Source organism: Orcinus orca, chromosome 2, assembly GCF_937001465.1.
Source record: "Orcinus orca chromosome 2, mOrcOrc1.1, whole genome shotgun sequence".
Classification (NCBI taxonomy): Eukaryota; Metazoa; Chordata; class Mammalia; order Artiodactyla; family Delphinidae; genus Orcinus; species Orcinus orca.
The window spans coordinates 164,279,494-164,306,005 of NC_064560.1; the positions used below are offsets into that span (position 1 = coordinate 164,279,494).

Below are 26,512 nucleotides of genomic sequence, written 5' to 3' on the forward strand. Positions count from 1 at the left end.
ACATTTCATAAATTTCAAAGTTTTGTTTTGCTGCTCTATTTTATTAATGACAGAACTCCCAGATTTTCTACAGTAGGTGGAAGCTTCTAGCACAACGTTGCTTTTGCATAATGCGAACACGGTACCACTTTACCAAGAGCATGTTAAAATACTTCAAGTCATCTTTGCATTTTCACTGAATAGTTTTGTAAAGTATTGAAGCGCCCGGTATAATTATAATTGTAGCATTAATAATTTCACAGAGGAGTTTCCCCATGCTGATGCTGACGTATATTTGAGAGTACTCCTGGTGGTTATAGGCAGACCCTGCATTTCCAAAACGTGCATGATTAGTGCGTTGTAACTTTTTAGTGTAACTGATTTAAGTCTGCATTGTTACATTAAGATCATCCACTGAAAATGAAATCTGTCCAGGCAAAGCTGGGTGACTTTGATAAGTTACTGAACATCTTAGTTTCCTCCTCTTCAAATGAGTCTGATAGTATTTACTTAAGTCGTAAGGTTGAGGAATAAGTGAGACAATGCATGTTTTACTCAGTGCCTAACAAGTAGAAAAAGCCCAATAATGGGCCTTAGGTGTAGTTATTATTAGACCTATTTGTTTCTAATTATATTCATAGGTACTGTTGTGATGATTAAGCATTTTTTGCAGTTAGCCTCAAATCTTTTGAAAATTAATCACCTCACATATCCTCTGTGAGCTTAGATTTTATTAGGAAATTCACGAAAACAATTCCCATATTTTAATTCATATACAGATGTTAGAAGCTGAAGTTTCTATAAACCAGACAATTGCTGACTCTTATGTCACCCAGTGCTTACAACTCCTGGACACAGCAGAAATAGAGAAGAGGTAAGCTCTTTGGGACTCGTAATGGTTGTGGGCATGTGGAAGGCAATGCAGCCTGGTGGGCCTTCCACCATGTGAATCTTGACTACATCAGTGCCTGCGACCATGTCATTGGTAGACCACCATGGGGCCGGTCTTCTGACTTTATATTAGGATGGAGTCTTGCTTCATGGCCATAAAAACATCAGGGGCCCTTTTCCCTATGGTAGATGGGTGGGCTTAGCAGACCAGATGCTTTGCAAGCACCCATCCACCTAGTACCATTACCTAAGTTTTTACCCCAAAGGATTTTTCTAAACTGTGTTTTCCTCTCTGCCTTCAGCCTCATGATGTTTCGCTATTTAAAAAATAAATTTCGAAGTGCCGCTGTTCCCAGTAGATAGCTATGCCACAGTTGTGAAAGAAGAGACTTCTTTCTACGCTGTGTACATGAGGTTGGGGTCTCCGGGGAGTTCCAGTCGGGCTGAGCAGAGCCCCTTCGGCAGCCTGGTGACCGTAACTGTACCTGCTTGCATAGCTGCTGAAATTGCCGACAGAGCCCGAGGGGGCCTGGCCTTAAATGACCTCTCCAAATGTCTCCACAGGCATTAGTTTCCTCCCCATCATCACCCATATACCTCTGAATCCTCTTTCAACATAACTAAGAAATATAAAACCCATTTTTCCTAGCTCTGAAGTAATAAAATCCAAGCCAGTTTCAGGATGATGAACTAGTTTTGATCTGATCAGTACAGCAAAGCATGACTTTTCCCATAATAAATAAAAGGCCTTATTTATCATGTGAAGGACATTGTCTATCTGGGAAATAAATAGTTGAGTAGTTGCAGAAAGCATGTTCTTTATTGCTGAAATTATGTAGCATACAACCCTCAAGTAATCGATAACATTACAAGGGACCTACCTGTTCATCTGTTTCCCATTGATCCCATGTTTAGTTTTCCATAAAGCACTTGGCATAATCTGTGTTAAAACAGCTTAAGGGGCTACCCTGGTGGCGCAGTGGTTGAGAGTCCGCCTGCTGATGCAGGGGACACGGGTTCGTGCCCCGGTCCGGGAAGATCCCACATGCCGCGGAGCAGCTAGGCCCGTGAGCCATGGCCACTGAGCCTGCGCGTCCGGAGCCTGTGCTCCACAATGGGAGAGGCCACAACAGTGAGAGGCCCGCATACCGCAAAAACAAAACAACAACAAAAAAAAAACAGCTTAAGTTTGTTTAAGGCAGTGGTTGTCACGCATGCCAGGAAAATACTAGGCCATGTGCAATTATCTTGTGATAAACACCTTTCACCAACCCCCACACTGCCCCTGCCCCAGCCCCAAGTTCCCCATCATGTTTACATTGAATGGTGCTCAGAGTTAAAGAAGTTTTTTTCCATGTAAATTGTGCACATAAATAGCAAATCTAAGTTCTTATTACATGTTGATGGTTATTTTTTCTACATGTTGAGGTCAGAATTCTCTAACCATCTATTTTTCCCAAGACCGGAATTTGTTTGGAAGTTCACGAGGCTGAAGGAGAGGTGGCAGAGTGCTGCCCAGGGCGTTCGGCAGAGGAAGAGTGACATCGACGAGCTGGTGAGGCAGTGGCAGTACTTCACCACCTCCGAGGGGGACTTGCTCCGCCTGCTCGCCTACACCAGCCACCTTCTGTCTGCAGTGAAGAGCCAGGACTGCCACAGCCTCCACCAAACAAGAAGTCTGATCCATGAGCTGAAGGTAGGACATGCGCAGCAGCAGTGTGGGAACTGCAGGGTGCTCTTGATTTGGAAGATGGTCGTTCGCCTCAGGTTTTGTGTTTTCTGTGACGTTCAAGTGTGCTTTCTGCGATGGGGAGGCCAGCTGGTCATGGGGACCCTACTCATCCTTAGCCTTGTGGGGTCAGAAACCCAATCTTATCCATTCATCCAGAAATAGTGAAGCTCTCTTGGGCTGTGGGAGTAGAGACGGACTGGAGATGGGTAGGTAGAGTGGGGAAGTTTGGGGCGACAGACATTTAAAGCACTGACTAATGTATAAATGACTACCACAAAGTAGTAATTTACAGTGGGATTCCTGCTTCCTCTTGGAGGGTGAATTCATTTAGGCAACAACGTTTCCAATCAGAAAGTTGCTTGATGAGCACAGGACTAGAATAATTAGTTGGCAGTTCCCAGGGCATGTTGCACTGAGCTATCGAACCACACTTCACTGTAGAGGGACAGCTAAACAAAACAGCACCCTTCTGAAATCCTTTGCTTGCCTCATTCATTTATCTAGGCTTCAGATATTAACTGAGCATCTGGTCTTTGCTGGTCAATGTTCTAAGTGCTGGGTACACGGTGTGGACCAAGAGAAGACCTCTGCTCCCGTGGGGGCAATCAGACAAATCAGTAAACCAACAAGAAAATACTAATTTGTCTGATTGGTAGGGGAGATCAGACAAATCAAAAACTAAAGGAAATATCAGATTGCAACATGGCATGTGTAGGTCATTAAAACAGGGCGGGTGATGGAGAGGCTGGGTGACTGCTTTAGACTGGGTCATCTCTGGGGAGGCAACATTTAAACTGGAACCTGAATAACAAGAAGAAGCCAGCTGTGCAAAGATCTGGGGGGAGAGCCTTCAGACAGAGGGAAGAGTTTTCCCGAGTCCCCAAGATGGGAACAAGTTTAGCAAAGCAGAGGAAGAAAGAAGGCTCGTGTGACGAGTGTAGCCAGTGAGACAGCAGTGATGGAAAATGGACTCGATAGGCAGTCAGGGAGGAGCATTCTGGAGGGAGGTGAGGTAGCGGGATGACCGTCTGGATAATTGGAAGCCATTGAAGTTGGAAGAGGAAGCAGCTCGATACGATTTGTATTTTTTAAATGTCCTCTGGCTGCTCTGAGGAAGGTGGTTTGGGGGTCAGTGCGGGTCTGAGAAGAAGCAGGAATGCCAGTGTACTACTTCTTTATTGCCGCATCACAACAAACATTTCTTATTCTCTCTCACAGTTCTGGAGGTTGTCAGGGCTGTTAGGTGGCTCTTGCAGGGGGCTCTCAGGCAGTTCCGGTCAGATGACGGCTGAGGCTGGACTCATCTGAAGGCTTCCTCACTTTCATGTCTAGTACTTGAGCTGGAAAGGCTCAGACAGCCAGGAACTGGAGCAGCTGGGGCTCCTTGGGCTTTGTTCCCTGTGGGCTCTCCACTTGGAGGCTTTCGGTAGCCAGACTCCTTACATGGCAGCTCATGGCTTCAAAGGTGCATGTCCCAAGAAAGATAGATCCAGAGAGAAGCTGTATTGCCTTTTTAGACCTGGCCTCAGACGTCAGCCACTTCCACCATCCTCTATTAATCGAGGCCATCACGCATGCCCACATGGGTTCAAGAGAAGGGGGGAGAGGGAAGGTTCTAGAAGAGCATGTGGGGCTGGTAATATTGTGGCCATTTTGTGAAAAATACAGCCTGCCATAGCTTGTTAGGCTATTTCTTTTTTTTTTTTTTTTTTTTTCGGTACGTGGGCCTCTCACTGTTGTGGCCTCTCCCGTCGCGGAGCACAGGCTCCGGACACGCAGGCTCAGTGGCCATGGCTCATGGGCCCAGCCGCTCTGCGGCATGTGGGATCTTCCCGGACTGGGGCACGAACCCGTGTCCCCTGCATCGGCAGGCGGACTCCCAACCACTGCGCCACCAGGGAAGCCCTCATTAGGCTATTTCTATGGTCTTGGGTAGTTTTTAGGATGGATAAGACAAGGGTGATCACAGTGAAGATAAAAAGACTATGTTTGTAGGTGGGGTTTACAAGACTTGGTTATGGTTTGGATGTGGCAGGTAAATAAAAATCTAAATCCAGATGACTCTAGGTTTGGGGTTGAGCATCTTGGTGAATAATGTGCTGTTGACCAAGTCAGGGGAGACTGGACGAGAACCAGGTCTTTTGATGACTTCAGTTTGAAATGGCTAACAGACATCTATCACAGTGGCTGTGTTGAGCAGTACTGCATATTAGAAGGACAAGTGTGGAGGGGCAGTGTGTTCCTTGAATTGCAGTTTTTCTTGTGTGTGTTTCTCCTTTGCATTTGGGTTATCCTGAGTATTCTCAGAAATATCTTTATAAATCAATGCTCTGTTGATTTTTTTTTTAACACCAGCTTCCATTTTGGAAAATGCCCATATTATGTCTCCCTTGAGAAATTTGAAAATAAAGGAAATCATATATACAACAGAAATAAAAGCTATTTAATTTTTTCTCCTGAGACCAAATGCTTTTGGAAATATAAAGTTTTTACTTCATTTTTGTATTATAAATACCTAGTTTCAGTCCCTTTTAAAGAAAAGCCTATATGATCTCCAAATGGAATTTTTTAAAGCTATTGCTTTAGTATAAACACTGATGTGTATATTTATGTGCTTAAGTGTCTATTTTTGTATTTTTATCTTTTTTATTTGTTCACTCCTTTTAAATTTGTTTAGCATAGTGTGCACATTCCAACCTTGTGGGTTGGGAGCAGCCTGACTCTTTATACCATAATGGTAATGGGTATTTGCTCTTAATATCGGATCTAATACTCCAGTCATTTTCTTAATACTCTTGGATTCATTTATCTTGTAGGCTTTTATTCTGTGAAGTGTATTTTTTTTTTTTTTTTTTTGCGGTATGCGGCCTCTCACTGTTGTGGCCTCTCCCGTTGCGGAGAACAGGCTCCGGACGCGCAGGCTCAGTGGCCATGGCTTACAGGCCCAGTTGCTCTGCAGTATGTGGGATCTTCCCGGACCGGGGCATGAACCCGTGTCCCCTGCATCGGCAGGCGGACTTTCAACCACTGCGCCACCAGGGAAGCCCGAAGTGTATTTTTAATTTCTCTATACTTCTAATCATTATACTAAAATCTTATCTCTTACCAACCCTTGGAAATTATTTTAAGAACACATCATTTGGGGCTTCCCTGGTGGCGCAGTGGTTGAGAGTCTGCCTGCTGATGCAGGGGACACAGGTTCGTGCCCCGGTCTGGGAAGATCCCACATGCCATGGAGCAGCTGGGCCCGTGAGCCATGGCCACTGAGCCTGCCTGTCCGGAGCGTGTGCTCTACAACGGGAGAGGCCACAACAGTGAGAGGCCCGCGTAGCGAGAAAAAAAAAAAAAAAAAAAAAAAAAAGAACACATCATTTGGTAGTATGCTGTCTACTCAATAAAAATATTAGCCTTTGATGTGAATGAGTGTGTTTGTATGTGTGTGTGTGTGTTCTAACCAGATTTGTCTAATTTATATCTAGTTTAACATTTAAGAGAAGCTCTGAAGGAAATACACACAAACGCAGGCAGAGAGTCACATTTTGATCACATCAGAGGCTTAAGCAAATTACTTTTTTTTTTTTTTTTTTTAAGAATAAAGAAATTCATTTCCAGAGGTGGCAGACAACCTATGCACTAACCTTGGAAGCTGGGGGCAAGTTACTGAACACAACTCACCTGGAAACTAAAGAGTCAATTGAGAAGAGAATCAGTCAACTTCAGGACAACTGGAAGGACACAAAACTCCAACTAGGAGAGATGATTAAACAGTTCCAGAGCACTGCAGAGGTAAACTCACCATTTACTTTTCTGTTCATGATATTCAAATGCAGTACATAGAATTTTGTTTGCTGTATGAAGATGGGAATAATTTTAGGAAATCACAATATTATGGGTTTTCCAAGGGACATTGAGTCCTACTAATCCACAAATCATGGTAGTTACTTAATGTAAAATAATAATATAACACTGGAAAAGCTCAATGTTAATATCTAAATACTTGAGGTACTATTTTATATTTACCTTTATGAAACAGGAAACTAATTCATGTTCAATGGAAGTTCAATACCCAAAGCTAACATTCCACACATGGTCTGCCTTTGGGTATGGTATATGAAAATAAACAGTGATACTTCATCTTTCTGCTGTCTTCAAAGAATACACTTTTCCATATAACTGAATTTCCCAATAATTTATGATTATACCTTTAAGAACCAAAATGCTTTCTTTTGAGTGATTATTAGGAAAATCATTAATATTTTATTATGCTAAAATATCCCAAGTTGTTCTCAAGGACTCTGAGCTGCTTTGAACCTAGCCCCTGCACTGCTATGCTTTTTGAGTTCTTATGTGGCTTTTATTGTTTGTCTTTCTTTCTATTTAATTTAAGCTATTTTTACTTTTTTTTTTTTTTTTTTTTGCGTTACACGGGCCTCTCACTGTTGCGGCCTCTCTCGTTGCGGAGCACAGGCTCCAGACGCGCAGGCTCAGCGGCCATGGCTTACGGGCCCAGCCGCTCCGCAGCATGTGGGATCTTCCCGGACCCATTTTTACTTTTTATTTCTCTGAGTATACTTACTCCTTGTAGCCCACTCTTTAATCTGTTGTGTGGGTACCAAAACCAGATAACCAAGCTTGTCAGAGATGTTTTTCTGAATACAGAATAAATATGTGCTGAGTTAGGGCCTGAACATCTCTCCTGTGAATAAAGTATCTGAATTTTATTTGGCGTATACACTGTGAAATTCATTAACTTGCAAACATTTGTTGAGCACCTGCCGTGTTTGCAAAGCAAGGTGGTAAATGCAAATAAAGGTTTGGTGGAAGAGATAAGGACTCATAGTTTTGTTTTGTTTCTCCCTTCACTTTCTCCTTGGTTATGTTCCAGAGAGTTTATGTTGTGAGATAAGTGGCCTCTCCTTAAGTGAGGCGTTAGCGTACAATTGGACCAACCCAAGAATATTTGTGTCAGTAGTACTGAGGAATAGAGTAGTGTTTGAGTCTGTGTTTGTCTATTTTTAGTAACTTCAGGAGGAGGAATTTCAGTAATATCAGGAATAGAAATTTATCCTAATGGATTAAACCCTCTGTACTTGAAAATAACAGGCAACTATTTGCTCAGTAATATAAGGTTTAAGGAAAAGAGCTGATATGAAAGAAAGGCATCCACAGGGAAACTGTAGCCTTAGGTCGACTCTTGATTAAGCTACTTCTAACTGCATGTCCTTGGACCAGTCGGTTTTCTCTGAGCCTCAGTTTTCCTCTTTTAAATGTGATAGTAACACTTGCGCCTGTCTCCTAAGCTTATTATGATTACAGTGAGATAATGAAGTTGATAAGCTTTGTAAACTATAAATTACTTCAAACAGGAGGCGACAGTCAGAGCAGTGGTAAGAAATGGAGAGTGAAACTTGGCTGTGAAAGCGTCACTAAAGCCAAGCTATTTCTAGAAGGGGAAAGGGAGAGAGCAGAGGGATGACATTAAAAAAGAAGGCAAGGGCTTCCCTGGTGCCGCAGTGGTTGAGAGTCCACCTGCCGATGCAGGGGACGTGGGTTCGTGCCCCGGTCCGGGAGGATCCCACATGCTGCGGAACGGCTGGGCCCGTGAGCCATGGCTGCTGAGCCTGCACGTCCGGAGCCTGTGCTCCGCAACGGGAGAGGCCACAACAGTGAGAGGCCTGTGTACCGCAAAAAAAAAGAAGACAAGAAAAGTGGTTGAGTGCTTTTGCTTTTCAGTGCTATTAGAGCATATACCCAAGGCTGGAAATGCTAAAAATTAATCCTTCTAGTAGCCTTTTAAATGTGAGCTTTTCCAAAACTAAAATAGAAATAAGTTAGCTAGGTCAGAGATGTGGGGAGGAAGAAATATTTCAAAGCCAAAGGCAACGCAGTGGTTGAGATGAGCCACACGTAAAGCTGCAGAGAGGCGTCGAACCATCCTGCTGTCCCATATGCTCTTTTAGACCACAGTCTGCTCAAGACAAGGAACTGGGTTTCTGCGTGATTTACAAAAACACATTTAATAGAACGATTACATGGATTAAATTAATTATCCTATTCCTACACTTCATTCTTAAACAACCAAGTACTTACCAATTTTAATACTGTTTTCAAATAGACCTGGGACCAGTGTGAAAAGAAAATCAAGGAGTTGAGAAACAGGCTGCAAGTTTTAAAGGCACAGAGTAAAGATCCTCTTCCAGAACTTCATGAGGAGCTCCATCGAGAAAAAGAGCTGATTAAGGTATTGAAATCTGAAGTAGTGTTCAAGATAATCACTCAGCTGTTTTCTGCGACATTGAAATGTGTGTTTGCCTTTCGATGTCTGTGTGAAACTAAGTCTTCGTGTCCAGTTGGAAAATATTTTGCCTGTCTTCTCTCTAATACACCTTCCTGGTCACTAAAGCAATTAGAATCAATGCTTTTTGAGATCCATGTGTGAAGATGAGGAAGATTTTGCAGAACTTCTTCTTAGAATTTTGGGGGTTTTCTCCTTCAGGTCCTCTTTCTATTTCTCCTCGGTAATTTAAGATGTGGCCTCTGAGATTACATTGAAAGTTGTTCCCTTACCAAATGGCCTTGTCTTTGAAATGAGAATAAAGTATGACTGAAGAATTCATTTTTTAGAAGACAATAGGTTGGGGGTTTTGCTCAAATACAACAGTTTTTGTAATACCTTCCAAACTATATTCTGCCTAATGGATACCACACTAGCAAAAATTCCTGGGTATGTTAGGACTTTGCAGAAGACAAGGCAAACTTACTGATAGGAATGTGGACCAGTTAAATTCCGAGGTCAGGAACGCCCTACATCTCTTCCCTTTCTGCAGGTTTGATGTTGGAAAGACATCAATAGCCTAATGGAATAAGGTTTAAAAAAAATTTTTTTTCTTCCTTCAGTGACTTCAGGGGTCAAATTGAAAAAAATTAGGAAGAATTGAGTAGTCTCATACTTAAAGCTGTGCTGGAAATTAGTGTCCTCCCTCCTGAACCTTTTTTCTTCATTGTAAAAATTTCTACTGTGCAAAAAAATTCTAACAACAAATAATATAACAACTACCATGAAACCATCAGCCAGCAGAAAAATAAAACATTACAAATACACTTCAAATGCCCTGTATGATCTCTAATGTACTTCCCCTCCCCAGAGGTATCCACATCCCTGAATCTGGTGTCCTCTCATTCTTATGCATTGCTTTATCGTTTTACTACATGTGTATGTAGATCTCAGTGGAATGTAGAAGTACTACTTTTGTTTTTAAACTTTATATAAGCAGCACCATTACTCTATACGTAAGTCATAAAGATATACTCCTACGTTTCCTTCTGAAAATTTTCAAATTTTGCTTTTTACGTTTACACCTTTATTCAGTGAAGAACTGATTTTTGCATATGTTTTGAAGTAAAGAACCGATTTTTGTTTCATTCATACGGATGACCATTATCCAGGTGCCTGTTTACTGATTAGTCCAGTGTCCAATATCAGGTTTCCGATTATGCATGGTTTGATTCTTGGTTCTCTGCTCTATTCCATTGGTCTGCTTATCTCAGCTTTTATACCAAATTATCCTGCATACTGTGTTTTATTAGAACAGATCTTCATTTCAGGTGTGAGGTACCCATCCCTCATTCTCCCACTCGAGTATGGATATCCTTGGTTCTTTGATCTCCCACAGCTTTAGAAGCAGTTTGTCAAACTATAAGAAGTCCTGATAAGAGTTTTAATGGAATTGTGTTGAATTTATAGAATAATTTGGAGGAAATTAACATCTTTTTGACATTGAGTACTCCTGTTTCCGAATATGGCATATTTCTCCTTATATTCATGTTTAGTGCTTTATAATTTTATGTAGTATTGTACATCTTTTGTTAGATTTATTTCTTGGTGTTACTTTTGAAGCTATTGAAAATACTGCCTTTTTCTAATTATACTTTGTTTATTACTGACGTCTAGAAATGTAACTAATTTTTGTGCATTGATATTATATTCAGCCATCTTGCTAAACTCTTGTTAATTTCGATAAATTGTCTATCCTTTTGGGGGTCTGTGAACACAATCACCATTGATGCATAATGACTTTTTTTGTCTCTTCCTTGTAATTCTTATACTTTTGTTCTGTTCTGTCTACACTGGTCAGTACCTCCAGAGCAGTGTTGTTAGAAGTGTTGATAACTGGCCCCTATGTGTCAGTCCTGATTTTAAAGAGAATGATTCTATCATTTCACCATGAAGTGTGATTTTTGGTGGTGTTGTGTTAGTAGATGCCTTTATTAGGTTAAGAAGGTTCCTGTCTGTCCCTGATTTTCAAAGTTTTTATCATCTCTACTTTAGATCTAGACTTCAGTAACAGATGAGAGGATTTGGAGTCCCTCTCTGAGTTGACACATAGAGTTTCCTTTCATCAAGTCCAGAAACCTGTGCAGAATGTGAACCATAAACCCATGAGGAGGCATAATTTTTCCCAAGTAGGACACATCTCGGTTTCCACTGGGATCTTTTCAACTTCCATAGCCTCAGCATTCTATTTCTCAGTGGAAAGAACTGGGGAGAGAGACCAAGAACATTGAGTTCATTCAGCCTGTGACCATATTCCAGAAAGATCCCAAGTAACCTGAAGCCTGTCTAGAACAGTGTTTATCATCCCTGGGTCACTTGGGGAGATACCTAACCATTCGACCAGTCTGACCTTTACTTTCTTCCTTAGGAAATTACATTCCCATCACAGCCAAGTTGATGTATGGAAAAACTGCTTTACATGTTTATATGTGTCTGCACATATACGGTTTCTTTATATGTTTATAAAGAAATGTGTGTATGATTTCTTTATATGTTTTATATACTAACTTTCAGTATTATGAAAATTGCTATCGCTATAGTGGGCATCTATGTTCATAAAACTTGTCAAATGATTGAGTCCTTAGAACAGTTTTATTTTCTTAGATAATTGTTTACTGAACTATAGTTGATATACACTATTATGCTAGTTTCAGGTGTACTACATAGTGATTTGACATTTGCATACATTATGAAATGATTACCACAATAAGTCTGGTAACCATCTGTCCCCATAGAAAGTTATTACAATATTACTGACCATATTCCTCTTGCTGTATGTTACATCCCCATGGCTTATTTAGTTTATAACAGGAGGTTTATACCTCTTCATAAAATAATTTTTGAATAAGTAGTATGGTCACATCGTTCAAAATTCAAAAGGTACACACGAAAAATTTTTCTCCCATCAGTTTCTCTCCACAGAAGCCGTGTTACCAATTTGTTGTGTATTCTTCCAAAGATACTCTATGCATATGCAGACCAATATTTATATATATACACATTCATTTTTTGATCCTCTTTTTACCCAAATGGTAGTGTAGGGAAATGGGACTTGACAATCCCAATAGTAATTGAGTCCACAGGCAAAGACTTAAATGCTGTTGTGCTGTGTTGGAGTCCAGCCAAAGCCTGTGCAACACACCACTTTATGCAGTCAAGTTTTAAGTCACGTGTCATATGGACAATTGGAATTTTACAGGTACTTTTGCAATGTAGAAAATTTATCTAGTTAAATTAAGAAAGGGAAACTTATCTGACTGACATGTTCTCTTTTGCAATTAGTTTGGTAGCAAATCTGGAGTATTTTAATTTAAAAACAGAAGCACAGTTTTTGAAATGTTTATAGAAATAAGTGAACGCCAGCCTTAATAGACTTCCACAGTAGACCTCATTCTATATATTGTTTCATTCCTTGCTTTCTCACTTAATATTTATGAACATATTAAAGCGCTTGATACATACTGCCAAATTCTTTCCTTTCAATCATACATTTTAATATTTGAGGACTTACTATACACCAGGCCTCTTGGTAGGTGCTTGGTGGGCAATGCATTGGTGGGCAGTGCATTGGTGAGCAATGTTGTCATGGCCCCAGCCAGTGTGGAGCCGATAGTCTAGGCTACTGGAGAGACAGACGTTAACCAGAGTCCCACTGTATGCGTACATATATATATGTGTGTGAATAACTGTAAGCATGGTGACTGTTAGAGGGGAAAAGGACAGGGGGCTGTGAGAGCACAAAACAAGGGTCCCAATCTCATCCGATGACTCAGAGAAGACCCCTGTGAGGAATTACCTGGTCTGAGATCTGAAAGTGTCGGTAGGAATTAACTAAATATATTTGGGGAAGCATCAGCGTGAAGGACTGGGTAGCATTTCAGGCTAGTAACTAAAGAACAACAAATTTAAACAATAACTAGGAGTCATTACACATATTAAACTTGCCCCCCAAATACATAAAACTCGACACCAAACTGGATGTGGAAAAATATAGTCGTTCCTTTGAGGACACAATTTGGCATTATTTATTAAGAATCATAAAACGTCCATATTCAAAAGTTCTACATCTGTCAATTATCCTTTCAACTGTGGGAGGAAACCGAGTATCCAAACCAAAATGGATTTAGACCCAGTGGTGGATAACTTACAGACGCCTCCCTCTGTGCAGGCATCTGAGCCCACACTTCTGAGCAGGAAACACTGTACGAAGTTCAGCGGCCTTCTGGTCTGTAGAGTCAGTGAGTGGTCAGCCCCTGCGTGTGACTTGCCCCCCTTTACGTTACGAAGCTGGTAAAGGTGTTCCACTGCAGAATCTGCTCTCGTCCTCTTTACTACAATCATGAAGCTAAAAGTAGGAAACAAAAATTTAAAGTGATGGTTTCTCCTCAGATAAAGGTGCTATTTCTGAATCTCCATGCAACCTTTAAAAAGAATCCTCCGAAGTTACATCTTATTAAATGTAAATCCTTGTTGGCAAGTTAGGAAATCATGCCCATGTAGCGTTTAGAACTCTGAAAAGCAATCGGAGTTAACTGATTCATCAGAAATCAGACTGATTTCAGATGTAAATGAAATACTCTCTTCTTTCAGATTTCAATAGACAGGTATGAATAGAGACCCTTAAAATGTGCCAAAATAGAAAGAATTGGAAGCACAATAAAAATCTGGAGATCTCTTGAGTGTTTGGGCTGTCTCATTTTACCTTCTCTCTTGTGAAAGTGATTATCTTCATTAAGTCCTGGGATTCAAAAACGTTTTAATTTGACCAATACTTAATTTTTAAAAAAATAAGTGTTTCCAGGGCCAGAGGAAATTTTCTGCTAACCCATCTCTGGTAATTATTAGGGAACATTTTTTTTCTTCACTTACATTCATTCTTTTTGAGAGTTAACCAAAAGAATTCCCTTTGAACAGAAGCTGTTATATGATTGCCACATAGCAACAATGCATTTCTTAAGGTGTTTTAAAAATGGGAAATCACATTTTATACAACGTTCTGTAACACAGTTTCAGGATTAAAAGTGAGTGTGTATGTGAGAGAGAGATTGTTGCTAGGCTCCAAAAATACTTTCCTCAAAATAAAGGTAAAGACCTACTTGAGTTTAACATAGAACTAAGTATATAAAAGCCTGAAATACCTGAGGAAGTGAAAATAAAGGTAGAAAAGAGCTTTCTTTTGAGAAAATAGGTGGTGAGGAATTGGCCAACCACAACTGCAGACGCTGGCCCTGGGCTGTTTCTCATTCAGAAGGTCCCGCCCCCTTTCCTGGCCTCCCCTCCCCCAGAGTCCAATCAAAGTATTAGCCTACAGGTTTGGAAACAACAGCAGCTTGAGTTGAAGAGTTTTTTTTCTTTCTTTCTTTCTTTCCCTTTCTTTCTTGTGTTTAAATGCAGGAACTAGAGAAGTCTTTGGCTAACTGGACTCAGAACTTGAAAGAACTTCACACTATGAAGACCGACCTAACCCAGCACATTCTTGTGGAGGACGTGGTGGTTTTGAAAGAGCAAATAGAGCATTTGCACAGACAATGGGAGGACCTCTGCTTAAGAGTAAGTTAGTTAACTGCAGGGCACGGCTGTTCTTAAGTTTATTGAAATGTCTCCGAAGGCCAGACAAAGTAGAAAGAAGCTTAATTTCATTGAACCGGGAGGCCCTTTTCAGTTGGAGCCCAGGCCGGCCGCTGCTCCTTTAGAAGGCGGCAACATTGTTTAACAGATTTGACCCTTTGTTTCTCCAGCGCTCAATGCTGGAACTTTGCACACTTTTAATGAGCTTTCTTAAAAATCACCTTAAGTGGTGGGGGAGGGGAGGAATGCCGTCCTGAGCAGCTGCGTGCACTCTGCCCTCTGTCTTGTATGGATGACAAGTACCGGTCATTGTCTTAGAATCAGGACTTCAGCAAAGAGGTCTCGGCTGGCCTTAAAAGCAGTATCTCTGCAGTATCTGTTCTGGGCCCAACAAACAGTGGGAGGTGTACTTAGTGCCAGGCTTGGGGTCATTATATCTGAGAACTCTGCATTCGCATGCAATCCAGTGTTTATTTCAAGTAGCTGGCTTTGAAAACTCTCTGGAAGAAATGATCAGCTGCTACACTTAGTATCTCAGCAGATCACTTCTACTTATTAAGAACTGGATTGTGGTTAAGGTGACAGGATCAAGATGGAATTAAAGGGTTCAAATAGACCTTTGTTTTAAGAACAATTTAATTCTAAGAAAAGTAAAGTCCTCAATCTCATTTTTGTGAATTAAGAAGAGATGTACTTAAAGGTTGAAATTCACAGTTTTGAATGCATTTTAATAAAATAAAAATGTTTTCCTTCTTTGTTTTAGTATTTAATATTCACCATATACCCATAATTTTAAACGTCCTTTTAGAATTTTTATTCAAATTTTATATAAAAGAAAATATTTAGAATATGTGAAAGGTATTCTGAAAGTTAAGGAAAAAGCAGACTGGAGCCCAGATGTTCCCAATTGTTACCATTATGAAGCCAATCAGAATGATCTGTGCAAAATGCCAGGCTTTTAAAAAGCTGAGATAAATAGATGCTCTGCAAAACAGAAACACAAAACTTAGTGTTTTAGGAATAGTTTTTTGAGCCTTCTTAACACATTTGGTGGGTGGATGTACAAGCATTCGATATTTTTTTGCCTCACTCTGAAAAGAGCAGAGGATTGTTTTTGTTTTGTTTTTTGTACGTAGCAAAAAAATCTCCAGGAGTTCAACCTTGGTTTCCCCATTTATAAAGCGGGATGTTAAAAGTTAACCGAAACAACTCTTAGCTACCCCTTTTATCTCTAAAATTCTAAAGATTTCTAAGACCTGGGAATACCTTTGTACATTTGGAGAGGCTGATTTGCATTCTTTGAATTTATATTTATTTAAGTAATAAAGTTGAACCCTGTAAGGAGGAAGCGCCTTTGCTGACGTTAGCTTATGCGTAACAGAGCATTGGGTGTTTGGGGATCAGCCTGCTCACTGCAGACCAGTATTTGATTCCATTTCCATGGTTTCCCTCCAAAGCCATAGTGCATATTGGGAAGGTGGATTAAATGAGTGATGCGTATTGTTTTTTAATTTTATTTTGTTTTTGAAATTACCAGTAAGACATTTAAATGACTTTAATTTTCATGATCCATTTGCATTACAAATGTTAGATTTGTGATCAAGATGGTAGTTTTTAAATTAAATAGGCAGGACGTTGGCCTTAAGTAAGAATAAGGACTTGATCATTTTTTAAAAAGAAAGGATTGGGGTCATAAAGTTATAGGTTAGCATGGAGCAAGCAGTAAATAAATGGATACTGAAAGAATAAGGAACAGAAGAAATTTGGGTGATGCTTAAAACGCACTCATCTAACCTTCATGTTTCTAACTTTTAATATACCTCGGTAATAATAGATATATATTGGATAATACTGAAACCTCTTGGTCATTTACACTTCAGGTACAGTCTTCTGTTGTTACTGTCATTGTTGTTGCTTTTTACGGCATTTATCAAAGGTGTAAGGAACTTCTGTTGAAATTAAACCCTAGGTCTTTAAAAGGCAAAAACATAATAATTTAAGTCTATAGGACCTCTGATTAAAATGAATGAAATTCATAGTCCTTTTGATGGGGAGAAGGGAAGAGAAACGCCTTCCTGCCTGCCTGCCTATACCCAGCTGCCAAATGCGTTTTCATTTCCAGGTGGCTGTACGCAAACAGGAGATAGAAGACAGACTCAATTCATGGATTGTGTTCAATGAAAAAAATAAAGAGCTGTGTGCGTGGCTGGTGCAGATGGAAAACAAAGTTCTCCAGACAGCAGATATTAGTATTGAAGAAATGATTGAAAAGCTTCAGAAGGTAAGCAGGAGTCCCCAGATGGCGACGGTTATGACCACCACGGTATCCTCTGCCTTCCTCACTCCTAGGCTCCGAGCTGTATGATGTCGTAGGCCCGTTTCCAATGAGATGGGAAAGGGGGGCATGGTGCTGTGTACCGAGGGGGGTTGCTTTCTCTTGGTTCGGAAGTCTGGCCAGACAAGGGGCTCGTGTCCCCTTAAGCTTCAGTTCCTATCCCAGGTGAGTTACGGTTTCTCTAGTTGCGTTGTTAAGGAGCTCCCCTGGCCAAAGGAGAAAGACCAACAGCAGTGGGGCTCGTAATTGTGAAGAGGTCACTGATTCCCACAGGGAAAGGGAGAAAGAGCCTCTGGCCACGGTCACCCCAAATGCCGCTCAGTTAGCCCTCAGGAAAACTCTTGCTGATATACCAGGCTAATTTAGTTAGACTCAGTAGCCCTCCGCTCCGAAGTAGCTTAGGTTAGAAGAACTCTGTGAGGGAAACCAGGGCTTTTGAATTAAGAAAGCAACTACCGCCTTATATATCACACATGCGCTGAACGGGCATTGTTTGACTTTTTAGCTGCTCTCCAAAGAGTTGCATTAACAGGTGTGAGAAGTGTTTTTATTTTTTAAGAAATTTCAAGAGGCACAACTGTGTGTTTGTAGCTGGCAAAGAAGTGAATTTTCGATAGTGATTCCGGCTTTGTGTTTTGGTGCCCTATGCCAGGACTGCATGGAAGAAATAAATTTGTTTAGTGAAAACAAGTTACAGTTAAAACAAATGGGCGACCGGTTGATCAAGGCCAGCAACAAGACAAGAGCAGCTGAGATCGATGACAAGCTCAACAAAATTAATGACCGTTGGCAACATCTTTTTGATGTCATTGGATCAAGGTAAGAAGTGGCCTAAAAATGGATTCCTACTCCCTAGGTACAGTGGTTACTTCACAGATCTAGAAACTGAGCCCCATCTTCCTCTAAGGTAACCCAGAAATTTTATAAACTTACAGATAAAGGCAAAGCTTGGTAAAAATGGAAATTCTTATTTCAACATTATAGGAAGATTATATTTTAGTATACCTCGCTTTAATTTTTTTGTCTTTAGCTTAAAAGTTCACATGACTTAGACTAGGTTTAAATGAGAGTTGTTCCTTGAGGAGGTATTATTTAGCAGTTCTCACACTGCCTTAGGACTTGCGTGTCCCCCAGATGAAACCATGCCTGCCTGCTCCTGCTTGTGTGTGACAGGTGCAGGTAGGTCAGGGCATAGGCCTGATTTCTAGGTGCTGCTTCTGGAGGTCCCCGACTGCCCCCCACGCCCCCATCACCACCACCACGGGGGCTGGGCACACTCAGGCAAGGCAGGGCTTCTCTGCAGGTTTGCCGGGTGTGCCAGGTCCCCAGCGGGCATCTGGTCCTAAGGTGTGGACTAAGGAGGCACAGCTGTGACTATCAAGGCTATCCAGTGCTTGTCAGAAACAAGGCTGATCATTTTATCTCCTCACAAAATAACGATGACGGTGCCACTCAAACTTTGAAATGCCTTCCATCTTCAAATTCTCTGTCCAAAGACGGGCCCTGACCAAAGCATTTTTCAGTTGTAACCTGGCACACAGAGAGCAGTCACTTGGCTTTGGGGCCGTTCATGCGGCTTTGTTTCCACTGGCCGAGCGAGTCTTTTACATAACAGAGTGCTTGGCAATTTTGAACACATGTATAACGTGGACTATACAGGCGAATCCTGCAAGGTAAACGAAGACTCAGGGAGTACTGAAAATAAAATACTCTTAATAATTTGGCATTTCCTTTGCCTCATTGTTTACTGTAAACCATAAATGAACCTAGTTCCATCAGCAGACGCACCAGGCTAAGTGCTATGAGAATTACAGACCAGGAAGTAAGATGAGTCAGTTACATTAATGGAAGCAGACATGTGGGCAGGTGTAAAGCCAAGTGGTCTGAGAGCTCAAACCTCATCTTCCTGGAGTCAGGGTGGGGATTGGGAGGGGCCTGATAGAAGAGCAGTGTCCCCAGATGGTCCTGAATGAGGGGTTGGGATTCCAGCGCTACTGGTGGCAGAAGGGGAAGAAACATAATCTGTGAGCAAAGAGGTACAGGGTAGTGCAGAGTAGAAACTGTGCAGGAAATGATAAGAAGCTCCACTGGCTCAAGTGCAGGAGATGAAGCTTTTAGAAAGGTAGGTTGAGGCTAAGTCTTAGAAGAGCTTAAATCTCAACTGAAGACTTGTCCTCCTAAATAAAATTTGAGTCTTTCATGGTTTTTTTAGAAGGGAGGGTCTGTCGAAGATAAATATTAGGGTGATTTGGCTGGCAGCACAAGCTGGGCTGAGTTCAACTTCTGTCTACTGCCAGTTGGGGAAAAAAAAAAATCTATGGAAATCCATGATGGTAACCCAAGCAAGGATTAAGAGCACAGATTTTGAGCCAGTCCTGACTTTACCTGACTTCCACTTACCATGGAAACTTGTAGTGATTTAACCTCTCTAAGCCTCAGTTTCTAAATCTGCAAAATGTGTCTCACAGCACTGATTACATCAGAGGCCGCTGTGGGGATGAATGACACATGTCTCGCGTTTGGCCTGGGACCAGCATTTGGGAGCCAGTATTTATTGAGTGGTTATTATCATTGTCTCTCCCTAAGAAGACTTTAAGACTAAGTAACATGTTTTTTGAGTGGAAGAGGATTCCCTCGCTTAGATCTAATCATGACAGGTCTTTCTTCCATGAGAACAATGTCTTTGACTATCTTATTTCCAGTGCTTAGACCAGTGCTTCAGATATTTGTTGAAATGAATGAATGTTCCAGGACATAAGATTGTCATCATTTCTGTTGGGTAAATTGTGTCTGGTATGTCTTTGTCGTCATTGTCTTTATCTCCAAAGTCTTCTTGGGCACCTGGCACTAATCAAGAGTATGTGGACATGGGCTTCCCTGGTGGCGCAGTGGTTGAGAGTCCGCCTGCCGATGCAGGGGACATGGGTTCGTGCCCCGGTCCGGGAAGATCCCACGTGCCGCAGAGCGGCTGGGCCCGTGAGCCATGGCCGCTGAGCCTGCGCGTCCGGAGCCTGTGCTCCGCAACGGGAGAGGCCACAACAGTGAGAGGCCCGCGTACCGCAAAAAAAAAAAAAAAGAGTATGAGGACATGATACCTGTCCTTAGATCATTCAGGAGTAGGATCTAGATTCTGCTTCCTGAGGACTAGAGGGATGATTCATTCTTACTCATTCGTGCTTTGGTTCTATCACTTCAGAGTTTAATAGGCTGCTTGCTTTCCTCCCTCCTCTCTAACTGCCTGTCTTCAGCCAGTTCCTTGGTGGGAAAGACAAAAACAGCAGGTGAAATTTCAGTCGTCTATTTGGAAAGAGCAATTGGCAAAATAAGGAGTTGAAATAATAGCAAATATATTGGCTGCCGGCTGTATTCTTAACAATGTGCTTTTTATGTATGATTTCACTTAATCTTCACTATAATTCTGAAAGGTAGATACCATTATCCCATTTTACAGATGAGGAAACTGAGGCACTGAAATTAAGCAACTTGCCCATGGTTACACGGTCAGCACATGAGGCAACCAGGATTTCTACTCAAACAGTTGTGTTACCTCCCTGCTAACCCAGACCCTTGTGTCTTGTTACATTGAAATGAGTAGAACATTTTGAGAAACTAATCCCTTCGAAACTGAAGGACTAGGGAAGGAATAACTTGTTTTACTTTAAAGCAAAGGCCGGGGTGAGACAGATGACTGATAGTCTAGGAAACTCTTAGTTGACTTTACGCTTTAGGTGAATCTGTGGGTTGAGGCAGCAAGCTTGAACCTGCCGTAAATTGGCCTCACATAGAATCAACTCCTTGTCTGATTGCTGATACTCATTGCATGGCCATCAGAAAAGCAGGAGAGCACAGGCTGTAGAATTAACCATGCTAATCAGAACCTGCAGCCCTGCAGGGTATACTAATGGCCTCATTTGCCCAAACAATTCTGGTCACCATTTAACCGTTCCTGTCCTGCTCACAGTGTTCTGCTGCTTCATTCCTGTGGCAGGGCACAGCACCTGTTGTTAACAAGAGGGAAGATTGGGAGGGAGACCAATCTTGAAGTTATGAAGCAGGTATCCAGCTTCATGACTTCAAGATTTTAACTACAAGCCTTTAACTTAAAAGTTTGGGAAGGGTCTTCCCTGGTGGCGCAGTGGTTGAGAGTCCGCCTGCCGATGCAGGGGACACGGGTTCGTGCCCCGGTCCGGGAAGATCCCACGTGCCGCGGAGCAGCTGAGCCCGTGAGCCATGGCCGCTGAGCCTGCGCATCCCGAGTCTGTGCTCCACAACGGGAGAGGCCACAACAGTGAGAGGCCCGCGTACCGCAAAAACAAACAAACAAACAAACAAACAAAAAGTTGGGGATGGTGTTCAGAAGTTCAAGACCTCAATAAATCAGATTTAATTCACTGGAAAAAAAAAATGAAAAAAGACCTGTTGTTTTGGGTTCATCCTCAGCAAAATAGAGGTAAATTTCAAAAGAATTGATAAGACATGGAGGACAAGGTTACTTAAATGCACATTAAATTTACTGATCATTTCAGGTAGTAGGCTCCGTTATTTGGTGGATAGGGGAAGAACCAGTGTTTATTTTTTTAAGGGCCAGGCTCATATATATTATTTCATTTCATCCTTGCAGCAACCCTGCAAGGTCAGTCTTCTCCATTTTACAGAGAAGGACGCCGCAGCTCAGAGAGGGTAAATAACTGAGCCAAGGGCAGAAGCCATTCTGCACATGGTGGCACGAGGCCAAGGTAATTCTGTCCCCCTGCTCCATGCATCAGAAGAGCACTTGGCTCCTTTGAGACTTTTAAAGGTGGTTTAGGTCTTCCCTGGTGGCGCAGTGGTTAAGAATCCGCCTGCTAATGCAGGGGACACAGGTTCGAGCCCTGGTCCGGGAAGATCCCACATGCCGCGGAGCAACTAAGCCCGTGCACCACAACTACTGAGCCTGCGCTCTAGAGCCCGCGAGCCACAACTGCTGAGCCTGCGCTCTAGAGCATGCGAGCCACAACTACTGAGCCCATGTGCTGCAACCAGTGAAGCCCACGCACCTAGAGCCCATGCTCCACAACAAGAGAAACCACTGCAATGAGAAGCCCGTGCACCACAACGAAGAGTAGCCCCTGCTCGCCGCAACTAGAGAAAGCCCACGCACAGCAAGAAAGACCCAACGCAGCCAAAAATTAATTAATTAATTAATTTTTTGGGAAAATGTGGTTTAGCAGAATTTTTCTAAAATCTAGTACTCAATACAGACTTTACTGTCTACTCTAGAACAGTGGTTCTCAAACTTAAACATTCATCAGAATCCCTGGAGGGCTCCTGAGAACATGGATGGCTGGACCCCATCTCCAGAGCTTCTGATTCCGTAGGACTGGGTTGGGCCAAGAATGTGCATTTCTAACAAGTGCCCAGGTGTTGCCAATAGTGCTAGGGCAAGCAGCAGTATGAGGTGACACAGTGGACTTGCCACGTACGGTAACCCAAGTCGTGCAACCTCTGTAAGCCTGTCTCCTTGTTGATAAACTATGGACAAGATTCTGGATGAAAAAGTACCAGGACAACGATGGGTCTGTCCATACACACGCATGCCAGCCTCCGGTGCAGTGCAGTATGGCTGTGTGATAGGGGAGGAGAGGGAGGGTGCTTAGACCCAAACCACTGTTTTTCCTCTGCTTATAAAGTATTTTTCAGCTTCTGTAAAAATCCTTAAAGAATCTAAAGGACACATCTCCTGAAATAACCAGACGATCAAGGGGACTGGGGTGCCTAAGTCAGTCTTAATGCTAATTTCCTCACATAAGGTCACATGAGGCCCTGATGTGGGCACTAAAATGCACAGAACTGGCTCTCTGTCAGAATTGCCCCAGGAGCTTTTAGCATTCCTCATGGGCCCTTGGGCAGCTTCTTGCATTTGTGACATCTGAACTCTTATAAAACATGCTATTAATTTCTTCCACAGAAAGGCCATTTGAAGCACTACATATTTTTTGGTGAATGGTGTGATTATTATAGAACCCAATCTGATTTGATGACAAATATTAATTATATCCTATGTTTATTGACAGATTAAATGAAGAGTTAACTTTTTTTAAAGGCCGTTTCCTATATTAACTTTATTTTTTAATTAATTTTTATTGGGAGTATAGTTGCTTTACAATGTTGTATTCGTTTCTCCTGTACAGCAAAATGAATCAGCCGTACATATACATATATCCCCTCTTTTTTGGGAGAGTTAACTTTTTTTTTAATTGTAACTGTTGCCTCCTCCTCTTGCCCATGTTTTCTTAGATAATATCTTTGAAAAGTGACGCAGCAAAACCTGAATGCAGGAGAAATGACTAAAGTACAGAAGTCGTTTTTCAGAACGACCGATATGTGTGATCTGTGTTTTGGCGGCAGCTAGGTTACCTATTAATAAGAACAGTTTAGGCACAGGATGTCGGGTGATGGACCAAAGGATGCAAAGTTGACCTGCTTCAGCCAGCACAGACTAAAGCTCTGAAAAGAGGGTCCCCGGCCATCAACAGGACTGATGCCAAAGAAAGCCTCAGCTCGACACATAACCTCACTTATACGTACCTTTGATTTCAAAATCCCAGGAGTTGAACTCCTTAAAGATTCATCTCCTTTTGTTTCCCAGAACCATCATTTAATAGACTTGGCATCCTTAAGCCAGTGTTATGAAGGAGGGACACACTCAGATGTACTACCTTATGGTCCCTTCCTGTTTAGACTAGATAGCTCTCTTGCTATCAGAAAGATCAAGTCCGTGAAAAAACTTTTTAACTAAGCATAATTTTTACATTTTATCTACCAATGTGAAAAGCCCACCTGCTTTATAATAGTAGCAATTAAAATGTTGTCATTTAAGCTCAGCAGTTATTACCATGGCAACTGTGTGTTAAGATTGTTTTTCCATCCCTTGAAGAATGGGCAGAGAGATGTGTGCCTTTTTAAGCTGATACGTTTTTCATTGCTTTCCTTTTATCTGTATTTTCTCAAGGTTACTTTGGAAGACCAAACAATGCCGCTAGTCATAAAGTTGACTTGCTCTGGTCTTAGCAGGTTGCCTGATCCAGTGGGACTAGAAGCACTTAGAGATTTGTCGCACAGGGAGAGCCAGATGTGAGGTCGGCCTCCCCACTCTCCTTTTTCCTTCCCATCACAAGTCCCATCGTTCCACCTCTGGAGCAGGTGGCTCTTGCTCCCGGGCCCTGCAGAAATGCCTTCCTGAGGGTCGGGGAGCTTCTCCAAGGAGACAGCAGCCCTCACAGGGTCAGTGAGCAGTCAGGAGCCTGGTGTCCAGCATCAGGCAGGTCCAGCGTACTGAGCCTTGGAGGAGCACCAGGGACAGCCAAGCGTGTGGACACAAGTTAGATGCTGCCTTTGGGGAGAACTATTTCCAAATCTTTATACCTAATTTCACTGGTCTAGAATGTGCTTAGTGTGTTTCAAGGTGGGGATGTAATAATGGCTAAATGTTGGGCTTTGGGGACCCATCAGAAATTATTGATATCATTGAGTCTCCAAATAAGGCTGAGACTGAGCCTGAAAGGGGCTTGGACACAAACCAAGGGTGCTTCCCTAAGCAGAGCCCCTCAGGGTCGTGTAGAGAAGGACGGGAAGGGAGGTAGAGGAATTTTCAGGTGCTCAAATTATGGTAAAACCTAGGAGGGACTAGCAAGGAAAACTGCAAAATTTCTTCCTCTGTAAAGTGTTGAACTCCATTTGTACTACAAGATAGAATTCTTATTATTATTGCAAAAAAGCAAAGAAATGGACTAAATAAACTCTCTGCCCCTCCCAAGCCAGGATGCACAGGACTGAAAAGGCAGGGCAGAAAACCTCCTGGGGAAATTTCTTCTTTAGGAGGAAGCCATTCCTGTTGGACTCGGGGCTTCAGATTTCACCATTGCTTTTAAACCTGAAACAGAGACATTTAATTTGATGAGAACAGAAATCCTCGTTTCTGTGCCCCAAATCTTAAGTGTTTCTTCCCTGCGTTTATAGCACTTCATAAATAACCCATAGCTAAGATAACACTGGGACTTTCTTCCCCCAGCCTTGCAATCCTGCAGCGTCAGAACAAAGACTGTGTGTGTGTAAGAGAGGCAAGGGCTAGAGATATTTGTTTATTGGAAGGAAGAAAACTGAGATTAAAAATTGCAGTTAGCGGAGAAGCAGGTCTCTTCCCTGCCTACCCTCACTGCTCCGTAGCGGCGAGCGAGCCGTGCCCGCGGGAGCCTGCGGGAGGGCGGCCTGTGCAAGATGCTGAACCAGTGAATGGAGAGGCCGCCGGGCGGGGGAGGGGCCGCCTCGTCCCTGGGAGGTGGAGGTGCAGCCGGGAACTTGGAGGTTTCGCTCAACCTAAGGAATGATTTGTTTCTCATCAACAGTAAGTGCTATTTTGGTGATCAGTCCTACATCTGGGAGCAGCGGCTGCTGTCCCTGTGTGTCTCGTTTTCTCGCGCTCTCATGTTGGTTACAATAGAAATTACCGATGAGATGGTGGCTGCGGAGTGTGTGTGCTCGGCCATCGGGGGATGGGTTCTTTCCCAGTGTCAGCATGCGTGTGGTGTCTGCAGCCAGCCTTTGACAAGCAGGGGAGAGAAGTGATTATGCTGTGTGGAAAATGGAAGTCCTCTGGCGACATAAATGCTTCAAAGAGGCGATTAGCTCAAATGTATTGTAATGTACGTGCCCTCAAATCAGGGCTTCAAGATCGTGGAGTAATTGATTATCTTACTACAAAGATGTTTAGTCATTTACAAAGATGCAATTGTGCAGAATTTGCACAGTGTTTTTAGCAACTGACAGCTGCCCACAGGTCTGAGTATCTGTTTGTTTCAATACAAATGCAGATACTCAACCATCTCAGTTTTCCTTTTTAAGTTATGCTGTCCACATGGGCATGGGAATTTTTTTAACTTACGCTGGTCCAGGGCCTTAATAATTTAACTGTAGACCCTTTAGCATGGAGAGAATAGGAATGAAATGTAAACTCTTCCATATACATGAATTTGATATTTAAAGCCTCCCTCACACACTGTAAGACTTAGGCCTGAATCATGAAGTGATATTAACCTGGCTTGATTTTTGTTTTGGAGAGGGAAGAGGGTTCATAAGTATTAAATTCCCATCCATCGCTAGATGAAGATAAAGGAAAAACTTTATTCACCTTGATTATTTTCTGCATTTCTACCCGCAAGCCCCACAAAAGAACTTCTTATTTGTATGCTCTTTGTCAAACTCCTTATTTTGTTTGGTATCATATAAAAATGTTTTTGTTTTATTCGGGTCTTTCAATAGTCCATACAGGTGAAAAACTTCCTCTTTGCGCCTAAATATCTTGGTTTTCCAGTCCTCAGAACTGGAATTCAGCTCAGGGAATCATGCTTATTTTTTCTGGAGAGATATGGATTTGTTGAAATATATGTGTGATTAGTATTAGTCAAGCACACCTGGGTGAAGCATGGGCCAGTACAGAGATGGTGAGCTACTTAAGCTGCCTGGGTGGTTGATGTAATGCAGAATTGTGCTTGCTTCCCTGTAACAACAGTCTGGTTTCTGAATGGATTTCCTTGTTCCCAATATTAACTCGAGATTTAAAATTTTCCAAGAGCAATATTAATAACAAGGCCTAACTAGGAGGTCGGTTGCCTGGGTTGGCAAATGACGTGTACTT

General features: G+C 42.2%; 1 protein-coding gene across 6 annotated transcripts in view; it reads left to right on the forward strand.

The window, feature by feature from the left end:
- SYNE2 (spectrin repeat containing nuclear envelope protein 2) overlaps window positions 1–26,512 on the forward strand; it is a 330,191-nt gene that overhangs the window by 270,439 nt on the left and 33,240 nt on the right. For all 6 annotated transcript variants that reach the window (XM_049706356.1, XM_049706357.1, XM_049706358.1 and 3 more), the window contains 7 exons: window positions 759–853; window positions 2,332–2,566; window positions 6,194–6,388; window positions 8,718–8,843; window positions 14,331–14,486; window positions 16,627–16,785; window positions 17,492–17,658. In XM_049706356.1, the coding sequence (XP_049562313.1) occupies window positions 759–853; window positions 2,332–2,566; window positions 6,194–6,388; window positions 8,718–8,843; window positions 14,331–14,486; window positions 16,627–16,785; window positions 17,492–17,658 (1,133 nt within the window). The remainder of the gene's footprint in view (window positions 1–758; window positions 854–2,331; window positions 2,567–6,193; window positions 6,389–8,717; window positions 8,844–14,330; window positions 14,487–16,626; window positions 16,786–17,491; window positions 17,659–26,512) is intronic.